The 16801-nt window shown below is 37.5% G+C and overlaps 1 protein-coding gene across 1 annotated transcript; it reads right to left on the bottom strand.

The window, feature by feature from the left end:
• Positions 1-1952: 1952 nt before the first annotated feature.
• Positions 1953-16771, bottom strand: UTP15 (UTP15 small subunit processome component). The gene is made up of 13 exons (XM_029942431.1): positions 16590-16771; positions 14653-14824; positions 13357-13449; positions 13075-13259; positions 11286-11464; positions 10581-10706; positions 8852-8987; positions 6920-7004; positions 5936-6085; positions 5117-5218; positions 4582-4715; positions 4345-4403; positions 1953-3650 (listed from the first exon to the last, which is right to left on the bottom strand). Exons 2-13 carry the CDS (start codon positions 14740-14742, stop codon positions 3433-3435), a joined length of 1557 nt encoding a protein of 518 aa, XP_029798291.1. The 5' UTR covers positions 14743-14824; positions 16590-16771; the 3' UTR covers positions 1953-3432.
• Between the last annotated feature and the right edge of the window lie 30 nt (positions 16772-16801).

Below are 16801 nucleotides of genomic sequence, written 5' to 3'. Positions count from 1 at the left end.
CTGATGAAGGCCTTACAACCCCTTTCCCTTGCTTCATGTCAGTTGAACCAGCACCTTGCTATTCTGAACTCACCAGGCATGCTTCTGCCTCAGGATCCTTCCACCCTGTCCCCTAAATGTCAATAAGGACCTCTCCATTTCCTTAAGGCCTCTGCCCAACTGCCACCGCAGCGATGCCTCCCCTCACCTCTCCCTACTCACCCTCCCCCACCCACGTATCGTTTCCCATCTCCCTCCTCTGCCTGATTTCTCTCCGGATCATTTATCACCATCTGACCCACAATACATGTTACTTCTTTACCACACAACTACCTCTCCCAAGTGGAATATTAGTTCCAAGAGAACAGGGATTTCGTCTATTTTGCTCATTGCTGCTTCCCCAATTCCCTGACTCTAACGTAATGTTTCAGTTGTCAGGATCAGTGAATTAGTCTTTGGAGCTCTCTGGATGTGAATAAAGGAAACCACTCACACTCATCTAAACAAAAAGAATTTATTACAAGGATTCCAAAGACTCTCACAGACCCTGGAGAGAAAGCCTAAGGGACAGCCAGAAGAGAAAACGGAACTGGGAACTATGATAGCTCCTCTCTCCTCCAGCCTGACCTGCTGAGGCAGGATGGCCTTGCCTTGCCTACTTTCTCTGAACTTAGGTTTCATTCCCCTTTCTCTCTGCAGACCAGCTTTCACTGCTGATAATCCAAACAGCATTCTTTGAATCCCGCATTTCCTGAGAGCAAGAGTTTGATTATAAATCCTAATTACCACGCCCTGCTTACACAGGCTTGGGCCAGGCACAGCACCCCCAGTCTGGTTTCTCTGGTCAGGGGAGATTGGCATGTAGCCCATTTACCAATACATATCTTTTAGTGCCTGAGGGGAGCATTTTGTTCCTAGGAAAGACAATTTATAGTTACTTGTTAAAGTCAAGCATTTGAAAACTCTTCTTAAAGTTTTACGTTTAACTTATAAATATTCCATCCAGAAAAGCAGTACATTTTAATAATCACTTTCAAGGGGGCCTTTAATTCATGTTTGAGAGAGCAGACTTGTGGAACAGACTAAATTTTAAATTTCTTTAAACCAACCCATTTACAATCCAAATTCCTTTCAACAACTGAACAGCATTTATACACTTAGAAGATTTTTCTTGAAAACTGCACTTCAAATGCTTGACCCAACAAGCAAAACTTTTGCAAGTACCTACCTCTTATAAACATAATTAAATGTACAGTGATTTCCTAAATTCTCTGGAATATGTCAATATTTTTTCAGGCTTAGGAACATGTTAAAGTACTTTTAAACTGAAATTGAGAAGTCTAAAAACATTTAGGCATCTTATATTAGAATCCAAAGGTCAATGTTACAAACCATAATATGCCTAATACACCAACTTTGTTTAAATGCTTTAAATAACAAAATACTAGCTTGTCCCAATAAATGTAAAAATTCATCTTCGCTGTCTACCTCATCTGAGAACGGCTCTCACAGGGAAGCCAGCAGTTTTGTGCCCAGAGGGTAGGCCAGTTCACGGTGCCAGGATGAGGAGGGACTCAAGCTTGGGGAATTCAAGAGCGGGTTAACTGCTGTAGCTAATTCAGCATTAAATGAGAACACCGACAGTGGATAGTTGTGATGAGAATTAAATAAAATAATTTATGGGAGGGGCACCTGGGTGGCTCAGTCCGTTAAGCATCCAACTCTTGATTTCAGCTCAGTGTCTGTGAGATCCAGCCCCGCATCATGCTCTGTGCTTGGGATTCTCTCTCTCCCTCTCTCTGACCCTCCCCTGCTCGTGTTCTCTCTCTCTCTCCTCAAAATAACAAACATTTAAAAATAATAATGTATGGGGAAACCCTTGTCACATGTTACACACTTGATGGTAGCTAGTTTTAGACAGAATTTCATCTTCTCCTTTTGACTAGTACACAAATTACCAGCATACTTACAAGTATTTTTAAAAGCTTTTACATACATTCACTTAAATAAACTAACGCTTTGAACATGAAGACAGTTTCTGACCTCATCCAATCTCATAGTTATTCGAGGAAGCAAACTCCTGGTTTCTCATAAGCCAGTGTGCTGTATAATTGCATAAATCAGTTCATAAAAGGGAAACTGATCCGACTTTTGAGTACATGCCCTTACCAGACCACAGAAACTTTTTCTGCTTTAAAAAAAAAATCTGAATTCACAGAACTAAATTTTAAGAGGAGATTCCCATTACAGAATCTTCCTTTAACTAAACGTTCTTCTAACCTAAGACATGTTCCCTTACAGATAATTAACACGTGAGGTGGAACAGGAATCAGAGGGCGGGAGAGGCAGCGAGTGTAAAATGTGTGTGCCAGCATTCACTAGCCAGGGAGTATCCATCAGGAATTGATACATCTCAGAAATACAAGAAGAAAATAAGAATATCTTTATAAAAAAAAAAATGTGACTTACATTGAACTTTAAAAAAAAACAACTATTTTCAAAAGTAAGCTAATCTAGCTTGGGTTCTAAAGCACAAGATAACTATGGAAACTGAAGGGGGGAAAATATAAATACAGATCAGAGAAAATGGTTTTCAGAAGGGTAAGGAGCTACAAGATAAGCTCCAAACATATAACAGGTTGAAAGGCGATTATTACAAGAAAAATGACAAATTTTATCACTCATGTGACCAGAGGCAAGCTGAAAACTGCATAGAAAAGCTACATATCGAGAAGGAAGAAAACGTGGTCCAATAAGATCTGTAGATATTATTTTGATAAGGATGGTCATGATTCAAGGAATAAAAAGACTATGTGGAATGGAGAATACAACTGTTAGGTATCAAAGCTGCCTCCTCACACCCTCTGAATACATACCGAACTAGTTCAGAGTTAAACCGTTCGGAGCTGGCCACTGATGTGTCCCCCCTGGAGCACAGGCAGTCTGTTGACAGCGGAAGCAGAACGTGGGACCTATGATAAATGAGGATGATGTCAAGGAGAGGGAGCCAGGCCTGAAAATCCCAAGGGCACCGATGAGAGTGAAGAAAGGATTTATTTGTTGTTGCCATTTGTTGTATTGTTGTTGTTGCTGCTTTCCCAGGACAGAAGTACAAAATAAAGCACTGTTCCTTTAGCAGGATTCCAGGTGAAGCCCACTCCGGATTCTGCCCAGATGTTCATACACAAATTTGCTGCATTAAAATTAGTATCAATTTGTCCAAGGTGGACAATATACTATGACTGAGATAATGGAGATCTTCCAGCAGAAGATGCCATGGAATACTTCCAAGTATTACATGGAAAACCATGTCTTAGAACAGGTACTTATTTTCCAATTGCAGTTCCAGTCTCTTCCATAAAACTCCTTCTGTGAATAGTTTTGGGGGTTCTTTTTAATGTATCAAGAACTGACTTCAGGTGAGGAGCTCGCACAGGTCTCTTGAAGCAGACACTATGACTCCACCTTCTTGTTCTCTAGAAATCCGTCAGATGCATGCTGCAACACAGAAGTGCTTTCTTTCCTGGTCATAGTAGCAAAGAGCATATCCATCATCCCCAAGGTTTCTAGTAGTTCTCTTTGGTAATCAATCTCTTTTTCTACAAGTCCTTGAAGTAATAAAAACTTTTTATCAACTACAGGTGACTGACCAATCACAGGAAGATATATATCTGGAAAGAGATAAAATACATTATTGATACATATCATTCAAAACAATAAATGAATAGCCAACATTTAGAAAAAGTATAAAAATATTAACTACAAAAGCAATGAAAAGTCTGGACTTATTTTACAATTTATGACTTGTAGAAAATAAAAAATCCAACTGAATAAATGTATTCAAAAAAATAATTATAGAAAGTATAGTATAGAGGTTCTTACTTTCATTTTCCCATTACAAAATAGTCATAATCATTGTAGATGTCTAAGACAAAGTTCTTTAATCATAATTACTCTCTACAATTCAGAGTCAAACTACTGTAAACATTTTACTTCCTTTAAAATGCATTGATTTATAATTGTTGTTTGTTTTCTTCATGACAATCTCTACTGGAGAACTGATAAAAAACAAGATGGCCGCCTGGGTGGCTCAGTTAGTTGAGCATTGGCTCAAGTCATGATCTCACAATTCGTGGGTTTGGGCCCCACTTTGGGCTCCGTGCTGACAGCTCAGCTTCAGATTCTGTGTCTCCCTCTCTCTCTGCCCTTCCCCTCTCATACTGTCTCTCTCTCTCTCTCAAAAAATGAACAAACATTAAAGAAAATTTAAAAAATAACAAGATATTGTAATCTATCTGATTTCGTTATCTGACATCTCTATTGTGGCAAGCACGCTGGATTTCTCAAGTTTTAACAACTACTTACCAATAATTATTTCAGCAGCATTGATCAAAACAGGGGCAAATCTTGGCTGAGAAAGATTCCTACAAAGCAAAAATTGTTTACTGAAACTTGCAAACTTTACCAAAAAATCCTTAAAATAGATTTACTGAATTGTTCCATCAGTTCTCTACAAAGGTAAATCTAAAAGTACATGTCTCTCATTTGAGATAAAGAAAGATTTAAGATGCCAAATATAGGTTTCATAGACATAAAACATACCGTATCAAAAAATTAAGAACACGACTGATTTCCTTTTCATCCCGACCTGCAAGGGCATTTGCAAGGACTCCTCTTCGATTTAGCTCCTTTATGATGGAAACTGTAATCTCAGGTGTCTTTATTGTACAAGTGGGCTAGAAAATTTCAGAGTCAACATACATAGATTAGACAGCAAAGGAAAAATATCATAATCCTGGAACTCACTAATAATTACCAAGTTTTAACAGGTTTTTATCTTTACAGTTTTGAGTCATGGTAATGTACAAGACAATAAAATGATTCTTTTAAAAATATGCCCCTTAAGGGTTCATCAACTGTAACAAATGTACCATTCTGGTGGGGGATGTTGATAACAGGAGAGGCTATGTGTCTGTGGGGACAGAAAATATATGGGAAATCTCTGTACCTTTCCTTCAATTTTTCTGTGAACCTAAAACTGTTCTAAAAAACTAAAGTTGTACTAAAAATAAAAATAAAATTTAAAGCGCACACATACACAGCATATCGTGTATATGTATACATGCTCCTCACTCACCTCAAGGACTCTGTCCAGTGCCTTAGAGACCCGGAAATTTTTCAGATCCCTGTCATACAATTCTAGGTGTTTCTTTGAGGGCCTGTTGATCAAAATGTCATCCTGTATTACAAAGTAAATTTATAAAGAAAAATCAGTTTCTGTATAGGGTTACATTGAAAAGAAACTTTTTCATAGTGGTATTTTTTTTACACCAGGGGTGCCCTGGAACTGTATAATCAATCCTGGGCATATGCCAAGAGTGCAGACTAACTGAAAACGGAACGCTCTGCCACATCAACGTGTTCTTAACTCTCCTATGATTCAACTTATAATACACACACCATAGCTCACTCTGGGCAAACATTACTCATTTCAATCCTCTTTACTGGGCAGGCTGTGTGACTCAGTAGAAAGAGAAAACAAGAATGTGAGAATAGATCCGGTCCCAACAACTCTGGTTACCAGTAATGAAAGGCTGGACTGACTGTAACTTCTTTGTATCTCCATCTTCTCAGATGCCGAATGGGGCCATAAATGGCTCTACTACTGTTCAGGGTTGTTTAAGAGATCAAATCAGATAGTGTATGAAAGACACTGTTTGTGACTATAGTAAAATATTGTAACATTATTGTGATTCGAGATACTGAAGTTGTCCTTATTCCCCACTACTTATTAATAATGTCCCCAATCTAGCCATTGGGAGAAAGAGCTAATGTAGAGAAAAGCAAAATAAAGTTAAATGCCAGGTGAACCACATATTCCAGTATGTGCAGGGCTGGAGCTGGCCACTCTAACAAACTACACTTTCTAAAAAACATGAAAGAAATATACAAATACCCGTTGCCTCATGTAATTTTTTCCTTTAATAAAAGTTCGATATGCAGGCCTTCTTCTCCTAGGAAGAGAATCCTTCTTTGCTTCAGATTTCCGATGTTTAACACTTAGTATTCCATTGGTCATTCCTACAACTATTGTCTCATCGTCATGCTAAAAGCAATTAGAAATATAAGTTAGTGTATTCCTAACCCATTGTTTATCTTACTTTTCCTTCAAAACACCATTTATAAGTGTTTTCTGCTTATCCTCGTACAAGAGTTCCATTCAGAGAGATACTCTAACAATGATCTATGCAAAAAGTTAGAACAAATCATGTTTTCTTCCAGAATACAATTTTACTAATAGAACATGTTATATCCCCCGTAAATTATCACTGGCATTTTGTATAATAATACAGAGCTAATGACATCTTAGGGAACTTCTAAAATAATTCTTTTTCCTACATCCTCTTACTAGAGAATGGACTGTATGATGGATGACGTCCCACAATCTTGCCAATAAAATATTTTGTAATAAGCTTTTCCTCTTCTAATTCAAATTTCTATAATGTATTCAGATACCCTCCTCTTCCATGGCTCATGAAACTTGACAGTGGACATTCCAGAAAAAGCAGTCAACAAAGACAAACAAGTTCACTTTATTATCCCTTCACTCCTCCTTTTTCTCCTCAGAGAGCCAATGTGACTTTAAATCCTAAGTTAAATATGTTGAAAAGAGATTCATCGATTTCCCAGATCCTGTCTTTAGTGTTAACAATGCCTGCAGCTATGATTTAAAGCTATATGGTGAGCAAGACCTAAATCTAAGTTCATACTAAATTACTGGGACAAGTCCTATAATATAATAGCAACTGCCTTAACTATTTCATGTGACAAGAAGAAAATGAGATTTACTCAAATACAAAGATACATTGTAAAATTCCATTTCAGTATCACTCAAGAGACAAAGTTAGCAAAAGCTTTAAAATGGGCTAAAAGTACTTACTGCAAGTGCAAGACTCAAAATTGAAGCTGCATAATCAAAACTGTGGACAACTTTATAGGAAGTCGTGCTATATATTTTTACCTTCCTAATAAAAAGGAAAAGTTTGTCATAAATCACCTTGGAAATGAGTATAAAATGCAAATTTTCTATCTTTTAGAAATTCAATATACAAATATTAAATTTTACACATCAATGAAGGAAAATGATAAATAATATTAACTGCAAACTAATTCATCACTGAATCTCTTTTAAAAATGAACGGTTTACTAGCACTAGCAATGTCTATATAAAGACCTGATTAGCCACCAGAAGCACAGACCGGGAACCAACGTCGCCTGGAGATGAAGCCTGAGAGTAAAGAAAAAGTGACAAAGCCCAGTGGCTTTACGCTATGGGCCAGATGGCTTTGCTGTGGAGGCTGTTCTGTGCACTGCACAAGCTCAGCAGCATCCTGGACCATACCCACTGCAGGCCAGCAGCTCTCGACTGCCAAGTGGGGCCAGCAACAAAAGTGTCTCCAGCTGCGGCCACACATCCTCTGGGAGACACTATCATTGTGGGCAGAGAACTACTGTGAACAGAGACAGCTCACACTTTGTTTTTGAGGGACACATCTAAAACTTGAGTCCCAGGGGTGCCTGGGTGGCTCAGTTGGTTAAGTGTCCAACTTCGGCTCAGGTCACGATCTTACAATCTATGAGTTTAAGCCCCGCATCAGGCTCTGTGCTGACAGCTCAGCCTGCTTCCGATTCTGTGTCTCCCCTCTTTCTCTGCTGCCGCCACCCCTCCACCCCCACCACTTGCTTGCTCTCTCGCGGCCTCTCTCTCTCTCAAAAAATAAACATTAAAAAAAATTTTTTAAATGAGTCCCAAATTGCCTAGTAACACCATTTTAGAGAATCTGCTACATATTTAAATCATAAATTCCTTTCTGCTTAAAATATTTTCTAGGTTTTAAAATATGTATCTTTTTTATAAACATACTGAAAAACCAAGACTTTCCATAATAGTGAAAATAGGAAATATGGGAACCAAATGACCAAAAACTAATGAATATAAGTAACTATGAGAACTGTGTCACAGTGCCAGCCACATGCTACTGAGCACCTGAAGTGTGGTTACTAAACAAAAATCCAAATTTTCAATTTTACTTGATTTTAGTTAAATTTAAATTTTAAAACAAAGGCAGTATTAAAATATTTTTCTGTTAAATAAAACTATATTTTACTTTAATCACTATAAATTATTACCATATCATAGGGCACATATTGGATATTTAATTTATCTCCAGTCTCTTGGTAACAATTTTTACACTGATTACATGTTAAAATAAATATTTAAATACACTGAACTTAATAAAATATATTATTGATTTAATTTTACCTAGTTCCTTTTGCCTTTTTGTGGCTACTAAAATATTTAAAATTACATATGTAGCCCACCATCTTATTTCTCTTGGCCAGCACTGTTCTAGAACATTAACTAATGGAATACTAATACCTATATGAAAAAGGAACATTTGGATCACACTAAAGTACAGAAATTTTCACATGCAATTTTAACTTTTGAAGAATATGAGCTAGAATATATACATATACTCGTAAGAAATATTTTAAAATATACAAATATACACTAAGAATGTTTTAAAGATGCCACAGAGTAACAGACTATTTTAAAAGATTAATGTTCAAATGGTTCCATAAAATTCCTTAAGTATACAAGTTAAAGCACTAAATTATGTTAAGTGAGAAGTAAGTTTACTGGACTGTAAATAAAGGTCAAAACTATTTTCAACTCAACAGATATTGTTTTCATAGAAATCATTTGACAGAGTATTTATTTCATCACAAATACTGCAGAAATAATTCATTTCCTCAAGCAGTAAATACTTGTACAATAGCAGTAATAAGAAAGGAAAATTAAAATGCTGACCTATCCAGTGAGCCAGAAAGTAACCTCTGTCCAGAGCTGCTCAGATATAAACATGTCACAGTTTTATGATGATTTTTCAAAGACACTAGCAACTGTCCTCCTTTCAGTATGTCCCAGATTTTAACATAACGACCTCCTACAGAAAGAAATAATCATTAATTTGAAATTCAGCCTCTACATTCAATATTTTAAATTTGAAAAGCATTCTTTACTGGGCGCTGCACAGCACTGAGGTGAAGTGCAGGGTTCTGCAGAACTGCCTGGTCTCAGCGCTGCTCTGTCATTTACTGAGTTTGTAATTGATGGTGATGGCTCCTGCCACAAACAACTGTTAGGATGATTAAACTACTGCACGTTTATAAAGTTCACAGAACTGCCTGCAAAATAAAAAAGTATAACCAAAGTGGATTTTTAAAAACTGTCATAAAATCATTCTGCAAAAGAAACCGTGTCACTATGGAAATGAATAACATAGGTAAATTTCCTAAAAAGTCTGTGAATCCAACAAAACTGAAAAATTTCCCTATAACTTCTACTCTACGAGGGGTCCTTAAAGGCAATTTAATCCAATAATTTAAAAAGAATTCCTTTACCACAGTATCTTTTATTTCAATGAAATATTAAGCAACAGTCCAGAAGGCACAACTGAAGAACGAGTTGGGAAGCGGGGCACAAAGGTCTTATCTCTCCTGACTGGGACACTGGGCCTGTGAGCCGCTTCGCAGTTGCTGTCTCACCGCATGTGGCACCTCCTGAGAGGGCACAGTTTACATCAACTGATCCCATCCAAACTCTCATTTTCAAAGTCTACAGGAGTTAAGGGATTGCCCAAGGTCATATAACTACCTAGTGACACAGTGAAGATTAGCATACAGGTGCCCATTCTCCCTATTTAGCTTGAACTTACTTCCATTTCTCAAAATAACACCAAGACAAATGAATACATCTGATGTAATCGATTTACTTGAAATTACATAGGTACTGGGGAAGAAGTACAAAACAGGGTAATTTCTATTTCGGTTTTAGAATTAAGGAAAAAAACCTACACATAAAACCATATACATGCTATAAGTTATACACCCTGCCTCTGTATTCTAATGTCAACACATTAATTTTGACTTGATAAAGGAAAGAAGCCAATTTATTTCTTCCATTCTAATTTTGAAAATGCTCTAAAATACCACAGTTTCAGCTTGATGAAAAATGTATCAAGACCCCTTTTAATACCATACTACATCCTCCTCCAGAACCATTGGCTATTTGCTGGATAAAGTCACTTCAATCACAAGAGACATAAAAACAGCAAGCTTGATTCTAGAATTGAAAGAACTGTGTTTTCAAAAGCTGCCCCAGATCTCTTAGGCAGGAATAACAGGCATACAACCCGGTTTTCTGTCTTATATACACAATGCAGGCTCTCAAGGTCTGGGAGTTCAGATCTGCCACTCTACCTTGGACAAATTAGTTTAAAAGCTTTTATTTACTTCTTAAGTTGCAAAACAGGGAGAAAACTAACTCACTTGTAGGCTCGATAGTATGTATATAATAGCACAGTACATGGCTCACATTAGATAGTCAATAAATAATAACTGCTCACCTGTCCAATTTATCAATTGAGCAAAACCTAGGTATGTAATGCAAATGCACTACGCTAAATTATAAAAAGTAATGGATAAAGACATAACTGATTCAAGACCAACAATATCAGTAAAAGCAATTTTTAGAATACCTGCTGATACCAGAAGACCTCCGGAGGGAAAAAGCAGGACACTCTCCACTGGCTGCCCATGCTCCACAGATATCACGCTCTTGTTTGTTCGTGCATCAAACATCTTCAGGGTATGATCATATGACCCTAAAATGTCCAGTATTGTATTATGTGAATTCCATTACTCAAAACAACAAAAACTAAATATATGTGTGTGTATTCAAACAAATTTGAAAAGGAGAAAGGGCTGAGACAAAATTTAAAGACGCATCCGTATGTTCGTGATGACACAGTACCTACAAACTCTCCGGCGCCACTGATTATTTCTGAAAAAGCATTGTACTATCCCATTCTGTATCATACAGATCTTAAACTACTGCTATCTTCAAGTTACTATCACTAGTCAATCATCTGGGAGCCTCTGCACAGACATCCACAAAGAATGAACTGTATTATCTTTGTTTCCTGGATGCTTGGAGGCTCTGTGAAAACCAGAGAACTAAACCATAGTTCTGACACTCTTGTTTTCAAGGAACCCTTATGTTTACAAACACACTTGGAAGACAATAAGAACGATCACCAGAAGAAGAAAAAGAATTGAATAAACAAAAATATGTTCCTTTATAAAAATTTTTAAATTGCTCTATTCCAAAAAAGTCCCAAAGCAATGTCAAATTATATCACAATAAAATTATCAACCTCAGGAGGGAAAAAGAGATCACCAACCTGTAACAAAGAGATCCGGGTTCAGTTTGCTAGCACAACCACACCTCACATAATCAGAATGTTCTCTGAATGTCAGAATTTCTTTGGAGTTTGGAATATCCCACAATTTAACCGTATAATCATCAGCCCCAGAGACCACATGATATTTGTCAGCTGTAAAATCGACCGTATGAACTGCTCTAAAAAATCAAGGATTAATATGTTAAAAAGCAAGACAAAACTAACATAAAACCTAAAACACTGTTTTTCTTCCCAAATAACAAAAACAGCAAATGAGTTTCAAGGAGTAATTATAGGGGGAAATCATGAGAGAAAAATCTTTAAGAGATGTCTGTCCCTAAGCCAATTTAAAAATTTAAATACCCCAAACACTATGAAGTTAGTAATATTCAACAAAGCCTTAAAATATATTTTCTAAATGTTAACAATTCTACAAAACTTCTCAATAAAAGTAAATGTTCAAAATGTTGGAGCAAAGGTACTTTCAATGTAAAAACTTTCAAAATGGGGGGCAGCCGGCCCCTAGGTGGCTCAGTTCGTTGAGTGCTGACAGCACAGACCCTGCTTGGGATTCTCTCTCTCCCTCTCTCTCTGCCCCTCCTCAGCTCACTCACACCCTCTCTCTTCAAAATAAATGGATAAACACTTAAAAAAATTTTTTTCAGGGGCACCTGGGTGACTCAGTCAGTTAAACTTCAGACTACGGATTTCGACTCAGGTTATGGTATCATGGTTTATGGGAATAAGTCCCATGTCAGGCTCTGTGCTGACAGCAACAGAGCCTGCTTAGGATTTTCACTCTCCTCTCTTTCAAAATAAATTAATAAACTTTAATTTAAATGGGTCACTGATGAGAAAAGATCTTCCTGGTAATACATTATAAAAAACACTTGACATTTTTAAATCAGTAGCAAATTTCAGAAATGAAATTGGAGGGGCACCTGGGTGGCTCAGTCAGTTAAGCGTCCGGCTTCCGGCTTCGGCTCAGGGCATGATCTCACAGTTCGTGGGTTCGAGCCCCACATCGGGCTCTGTGCTGACAGCTAGCTCAGAGCCTGGAGCCTGCTTCAGATTCTGTGTCTCCCTCTCTCTCTGACCCTCCCTTGCTCACACTGTCTCTCTCTATTTCTCAAAAATAAATAAAAAATATTTTAAAAAATGAAATTGGAAATCCTGATATAAAGTTATAATATAAAACTGCCCTGACCACTTATCAAGGGGCAAAATATTAAAGTGAAGAAGAAAATAAATCAACCTTACAACTTGACTTCCAAATGAGAACCTCTAGTATAGTTCAGCCTATAGAGTTCTCATTCATAGTTGTGAGGTGCCATCAGATCAGTGGTTTATAACCTTGACTGGTCACAGAACTCACTGAGAAATTAAATAAAAGCTATAGGAAATCGTCACAGATAAACGTACATTTCTTAAAAAGTCACATACAATTCTACAGAATTCATGAGCCCTATCAAACCAGACCATAGGACTGGACCAGTTTAAGCACTCCGTCTTAGACAAGCAGGAAATAAAGTATATACAAGTACATAATCTTCATAGAACTGCTCTATGTTTTTACTCAAACCCCAAAAAACAAAACATAAAAAGCACACAACATAACAAAAAACACATAAAAGCCAACAGTCTGTAACAATATGGTAACAGATGTTAACTAGACTTATAATTATTTTGCAACATATACAAATATCGAACATACACCTGACACTTACGTGTTTTGTTAATTATACCTCAGTTAAAAAAAAAATAATAAATTTTAAATACGGGCTCTTACTTAGTATGGCCTTCAAACTGTCTGAGGGGAGCTCTCCCAGTTATATCAAAAAGCTGAACTCCACCATCTTCACTGCCGGCCACAAGCAGTCTGCCATCCTGACGAAAAGTAGCACAGTATGCCGTGTCTTTAAATCGGGAAAAGGTTTTTATAGGTTCTTGAGAGTATCGGCCATAAATGTGAATCTACAAACAGATAAAAACACAGTACTTAACCAGATGCCTCTAGATCAGCAGTAAATATAAACACACAATAGAAAAATAAATTTAATATTATATTTACCCTTGAGGAAGCTGTGACAGCATAATTATATGGAGGCTGCGGAGAAAAGTCAACTTTTGACACTGCACCAAACTCCTTGATCTGAACAGGGGTCTTAATAGAAATAATAAAAAATATTAACAGAGTTAAAACTGGTAAGACTGTGTAAGCATTACATAATTTCTTACTGACAGTTTCTCTTCGTTTTTAGTAACATCAATAGGTTGTATCTAATACAAAAGTGTGAAGAAAGCAAACTTCATCACCTAGACTGTTCTAGCTATCATTAATAAACAACTACGTGGCTGAAAAACCATACCCCACTCTTTCTCTTCAGCTGTGGAGTTTCCTGTGATTATTGCTAGGGAGACAAAGTTATGCATAAGCCAGCATATAAGCACACATGTATTCTGTAACTGACGCAAAGATCACGCCACGCAGGCTGTTCTGTACCTTGCTTCTTTTCACGTAATAACACACCACAGCTAATTTTTCATATGATCAATAGATTTGCCATCCATTACAGGGTACATTGTACTTGATCAGTCCACTACTAAGAGACACAGGTTTTTCCAAATTTCTAGTATTACAAATAATAAACATCGATATACATATATCTCAGCAAATTTAGGGGAGTGTAATCTTTGAGTAAATTTCAAATTGTGGAACTTACATGACCAAAAGGCATTTTTATCATGACAGATAATGCCAAACTGCCCTCCAGAAAGTCTGCACCAATTTTCCTCCCTCAAGCAGCAGCGATCAAAATTTTTAATTTTTGCCGATTATAACAGATGAAAAGTAGTATCCAAATTATTGTTGAAATTGACATTTCTTTAATTATGAGTGAAGCTGCAGCTCTTTTATATATTTACTGGCCGTTTAAATTTCTTGTTACATAAACCTCCCAAATCCAATCTTTCCCCATTTTTCTATTTAGTTGTTCCTCTGTTTTTTTAAAAAATCCTTTTTAAGCTAGTATAAATAGTCCAGAAGAATTAATTCTGCATCACTTTTTCCTTATTTTAAAAAGGCAAAAAAAAAAAATCTTGCATGAGATTCAAATTCTAAGATTTAACTCATTTGGCATTCATTAATCATCTACTCTGTGCTAGGTACTTGCATGATTAAAATCATTAAACAGTATGGACTTTTATCCAAATTCTAAGAAAAAACATCAGACACAAATTTTGCACCCAAACTGTAAACTTGGGATAGATTCCTTTTAGTTATTAGTTCTCTATTAGCGGATGCAAGTATAACATATACTGGAGAAATGAGCATAAATACAGGCCTCTCATTACCATCTACACTTACCTTATAGTTGTTCCAGTATAGTGTGTCTTGGGTGATTTTTTCACCAAGTACAGGATATGTCTGAATAGCTACAGGCTTATAACCAGCCATAATTTCATATAATTGGACTGTTATCCAAGAATAAATAGTTTGAAATTGATGTTAGGAATAATTAAGTGACTCTGCTTTTTGTCTGAAAAAGAGAAGATTTTATATACACATGTTATTCTTAAACCTGTATAATTTTCACTCTGTGTCTTTTCAAAAAGGCTGTGTGGTGGCTTATAGATTAGTGACCAATAAACCATTTAACTGCAGCACAGAAGACACCACCTAAAGGAAGCAAGTAGAATAGATAGGACCACCAAGTTCACCCTCTACTCAGCTATACACAGAGGCTGTACACAAATATTGTCACATCTAACTAACCAATTTACAACACCTGGAAGTAAATCTGGCTCAACCATCAATCCAGTAGCCAAAACAGAAATGCATTGGATTGAATTGTTTAGTTCTTAACAAGAGAACATTATGGTGAAACTACAAATACAGAAGTTTCCTGAAGCCAAATTTAAGATAATAATCTATAGGAACAGTCAAGGATCTTGACTTCCAGAAAGGCTTAGAAATACCAAGAAGGGAAACTTCACTCTGCATATTTCTGTCATTGTGCATAGTAAAATTGCATTTGTAATGATCTCTTTTTCCCACTAAACTGAACTTTTTGTACCTGGAAGATATTTTTTTAACTGCTCAAAGAAAACTTGTGGAGGTAAAGAAAGGAAGCATTGTGCTGGGTTGTATGGAAAAACACAAAATTAAAATCACAAGTGGTGTCTGTACTATGAGCATTGCTACACAGCAAGAGTCAACAAACTTTTTCTGCAAGGAGCCAGATGATAAGTATCTTATGCTTTGCTGGCCAACAGGCAAAATGGAGAATATCATATTGTTACAAGAAAGCAAGCCAGAAAAAAAATCCCAATTTTTAACTTACAAAACCCCCCAGGTAATTATGAGTACAATTTTATATTTTATGTTTATAAATGAAAAGAATGAGATTTATGGAAGCGGGGAATAACATTTTACTCACTTGGGTTCAAAGTGTTTCCTCCTATCCTCAAACAGATTGCAAAGAGTTACCTGTGAAACAATTCTAGGCTCACTAGCCGGCGAAAAGAAACCATCATCTGTCCAGATCTAGCCTTAGGGCTCGTTCCCTTAGAGGCAAAACCATCCCTTACTAGAATATCGGCAAAGGAGTACCTAACTCTGCCTTGAGAGAAACAGTTTAAAGCTTTACAAGTTTACAAGTGGGGAGTAAGGAGGTGTAGCGGTAGTTTGCCAGATTAAAGTGAGATATAGCACTGGTGGGGCGGGTTGGGACAGGACACAATAAAAGGCATGCAAGCAAGAAGTGATGAATATGAAAATAACCAGGGAGAGGTCAGAGGCTGAGAAACTGGAACTTAATGGATAACAGGTACTATATTACAGTACAACCCAGAATAACAGATCTATCTTATAAATAACGTACAGAGTACTAAGAGCTCAAAAATGATTTTTAATTCTAACCGGGAGGCTCCCAGAAAGATTCACTGTGTGCATTTCAGCTCGGCCTCGACGTATAACATCAAGACAGACTGACCTCTTAAGATGGGCACAAGCGCACGGGGTGAGGACGGCATTCGAAACCGAGAGAACCGCATAAGCAAAGGCAGAGACGGAAATCTGCCCATTTCCTCGGAGGGATGCGAATTAATAACGGTGCACAGGAGAGAATGTAATCGTAGAGGAGGCAAATCCGGGTCGAAGCTAAGTCGCAGGGATCCTGATAGGCTGGTTAAGGAGTTTTAGCAGGTCTGCGAAGGCTGGGAAGCCCCAGAGGAGCATGCGAGTTACCAAGGACCGCCCGACGTGAGTGCAGACTGCGCCCGCCAGGAGCCGCCTTCACCTACCTCCGATAGGCCCCTCGGGTCCGCCGGGACACTTTGTGCCCAAGGAGAATTCTCGGATTCGGCCAGCCGGTACCCGGACTACTGAGCCTCACTTGCGGAAGATCACGCGGACCCTACAGGGAGCCGCCAAGACACGGCGAGGGCAGAACTACCTGGCGGGTCGCACCAAGATGACGTAAGGGCGTAGGCCGACGTGACTTACGCAGCCAGGG

Source organism: Suricata suricatta, chromosome 6, assembly GCF_006229205.1.
Source record: "Suricata suricatta isolate VVHF042 chromosome 6, meerkat_22Aug2017_6uvM2_HiC, whole genome shotgun sequence".
In the NCBI taxonomy this organism is placed as follows: domain Eukaryota; kingdom Metazoa; phylum Chordata; class Mammalia; order Carnivora; family Herpestidae; genus Suricata; species Suricata suricatta.
The sequence above is the reverse complement of the archived record's forward strand: the minus strand, read 5'-3'. Positions and strand labels throughout refer to the sequence as shown.

Excerpts from the sequence above, each read along its gene's own strand:
- UTP15 (XM_029942431.1), bottom strand. The coding sequence starts at position 14,742 with ATGGCTGGTTATAAGCCTGTAGCTATTCAGACATATCCTGTACTTGGT. Across the intron at positions 13,450-14,652 it reads TATACTGGAACAACTATAAG|ACCCCTGTTCAGATCAAGGA; the intron begins GTAAGTGTAGAT and ends ATTTCTATTAAG. Across the intron at positions 8,988-10,580 it reads AGGTCTTCTGGTATCAGCAG|GAGGTCGTTATGTTAAAATC; the intron begins GTATTCTAAAAA and ends TTCTTTCTGTAG.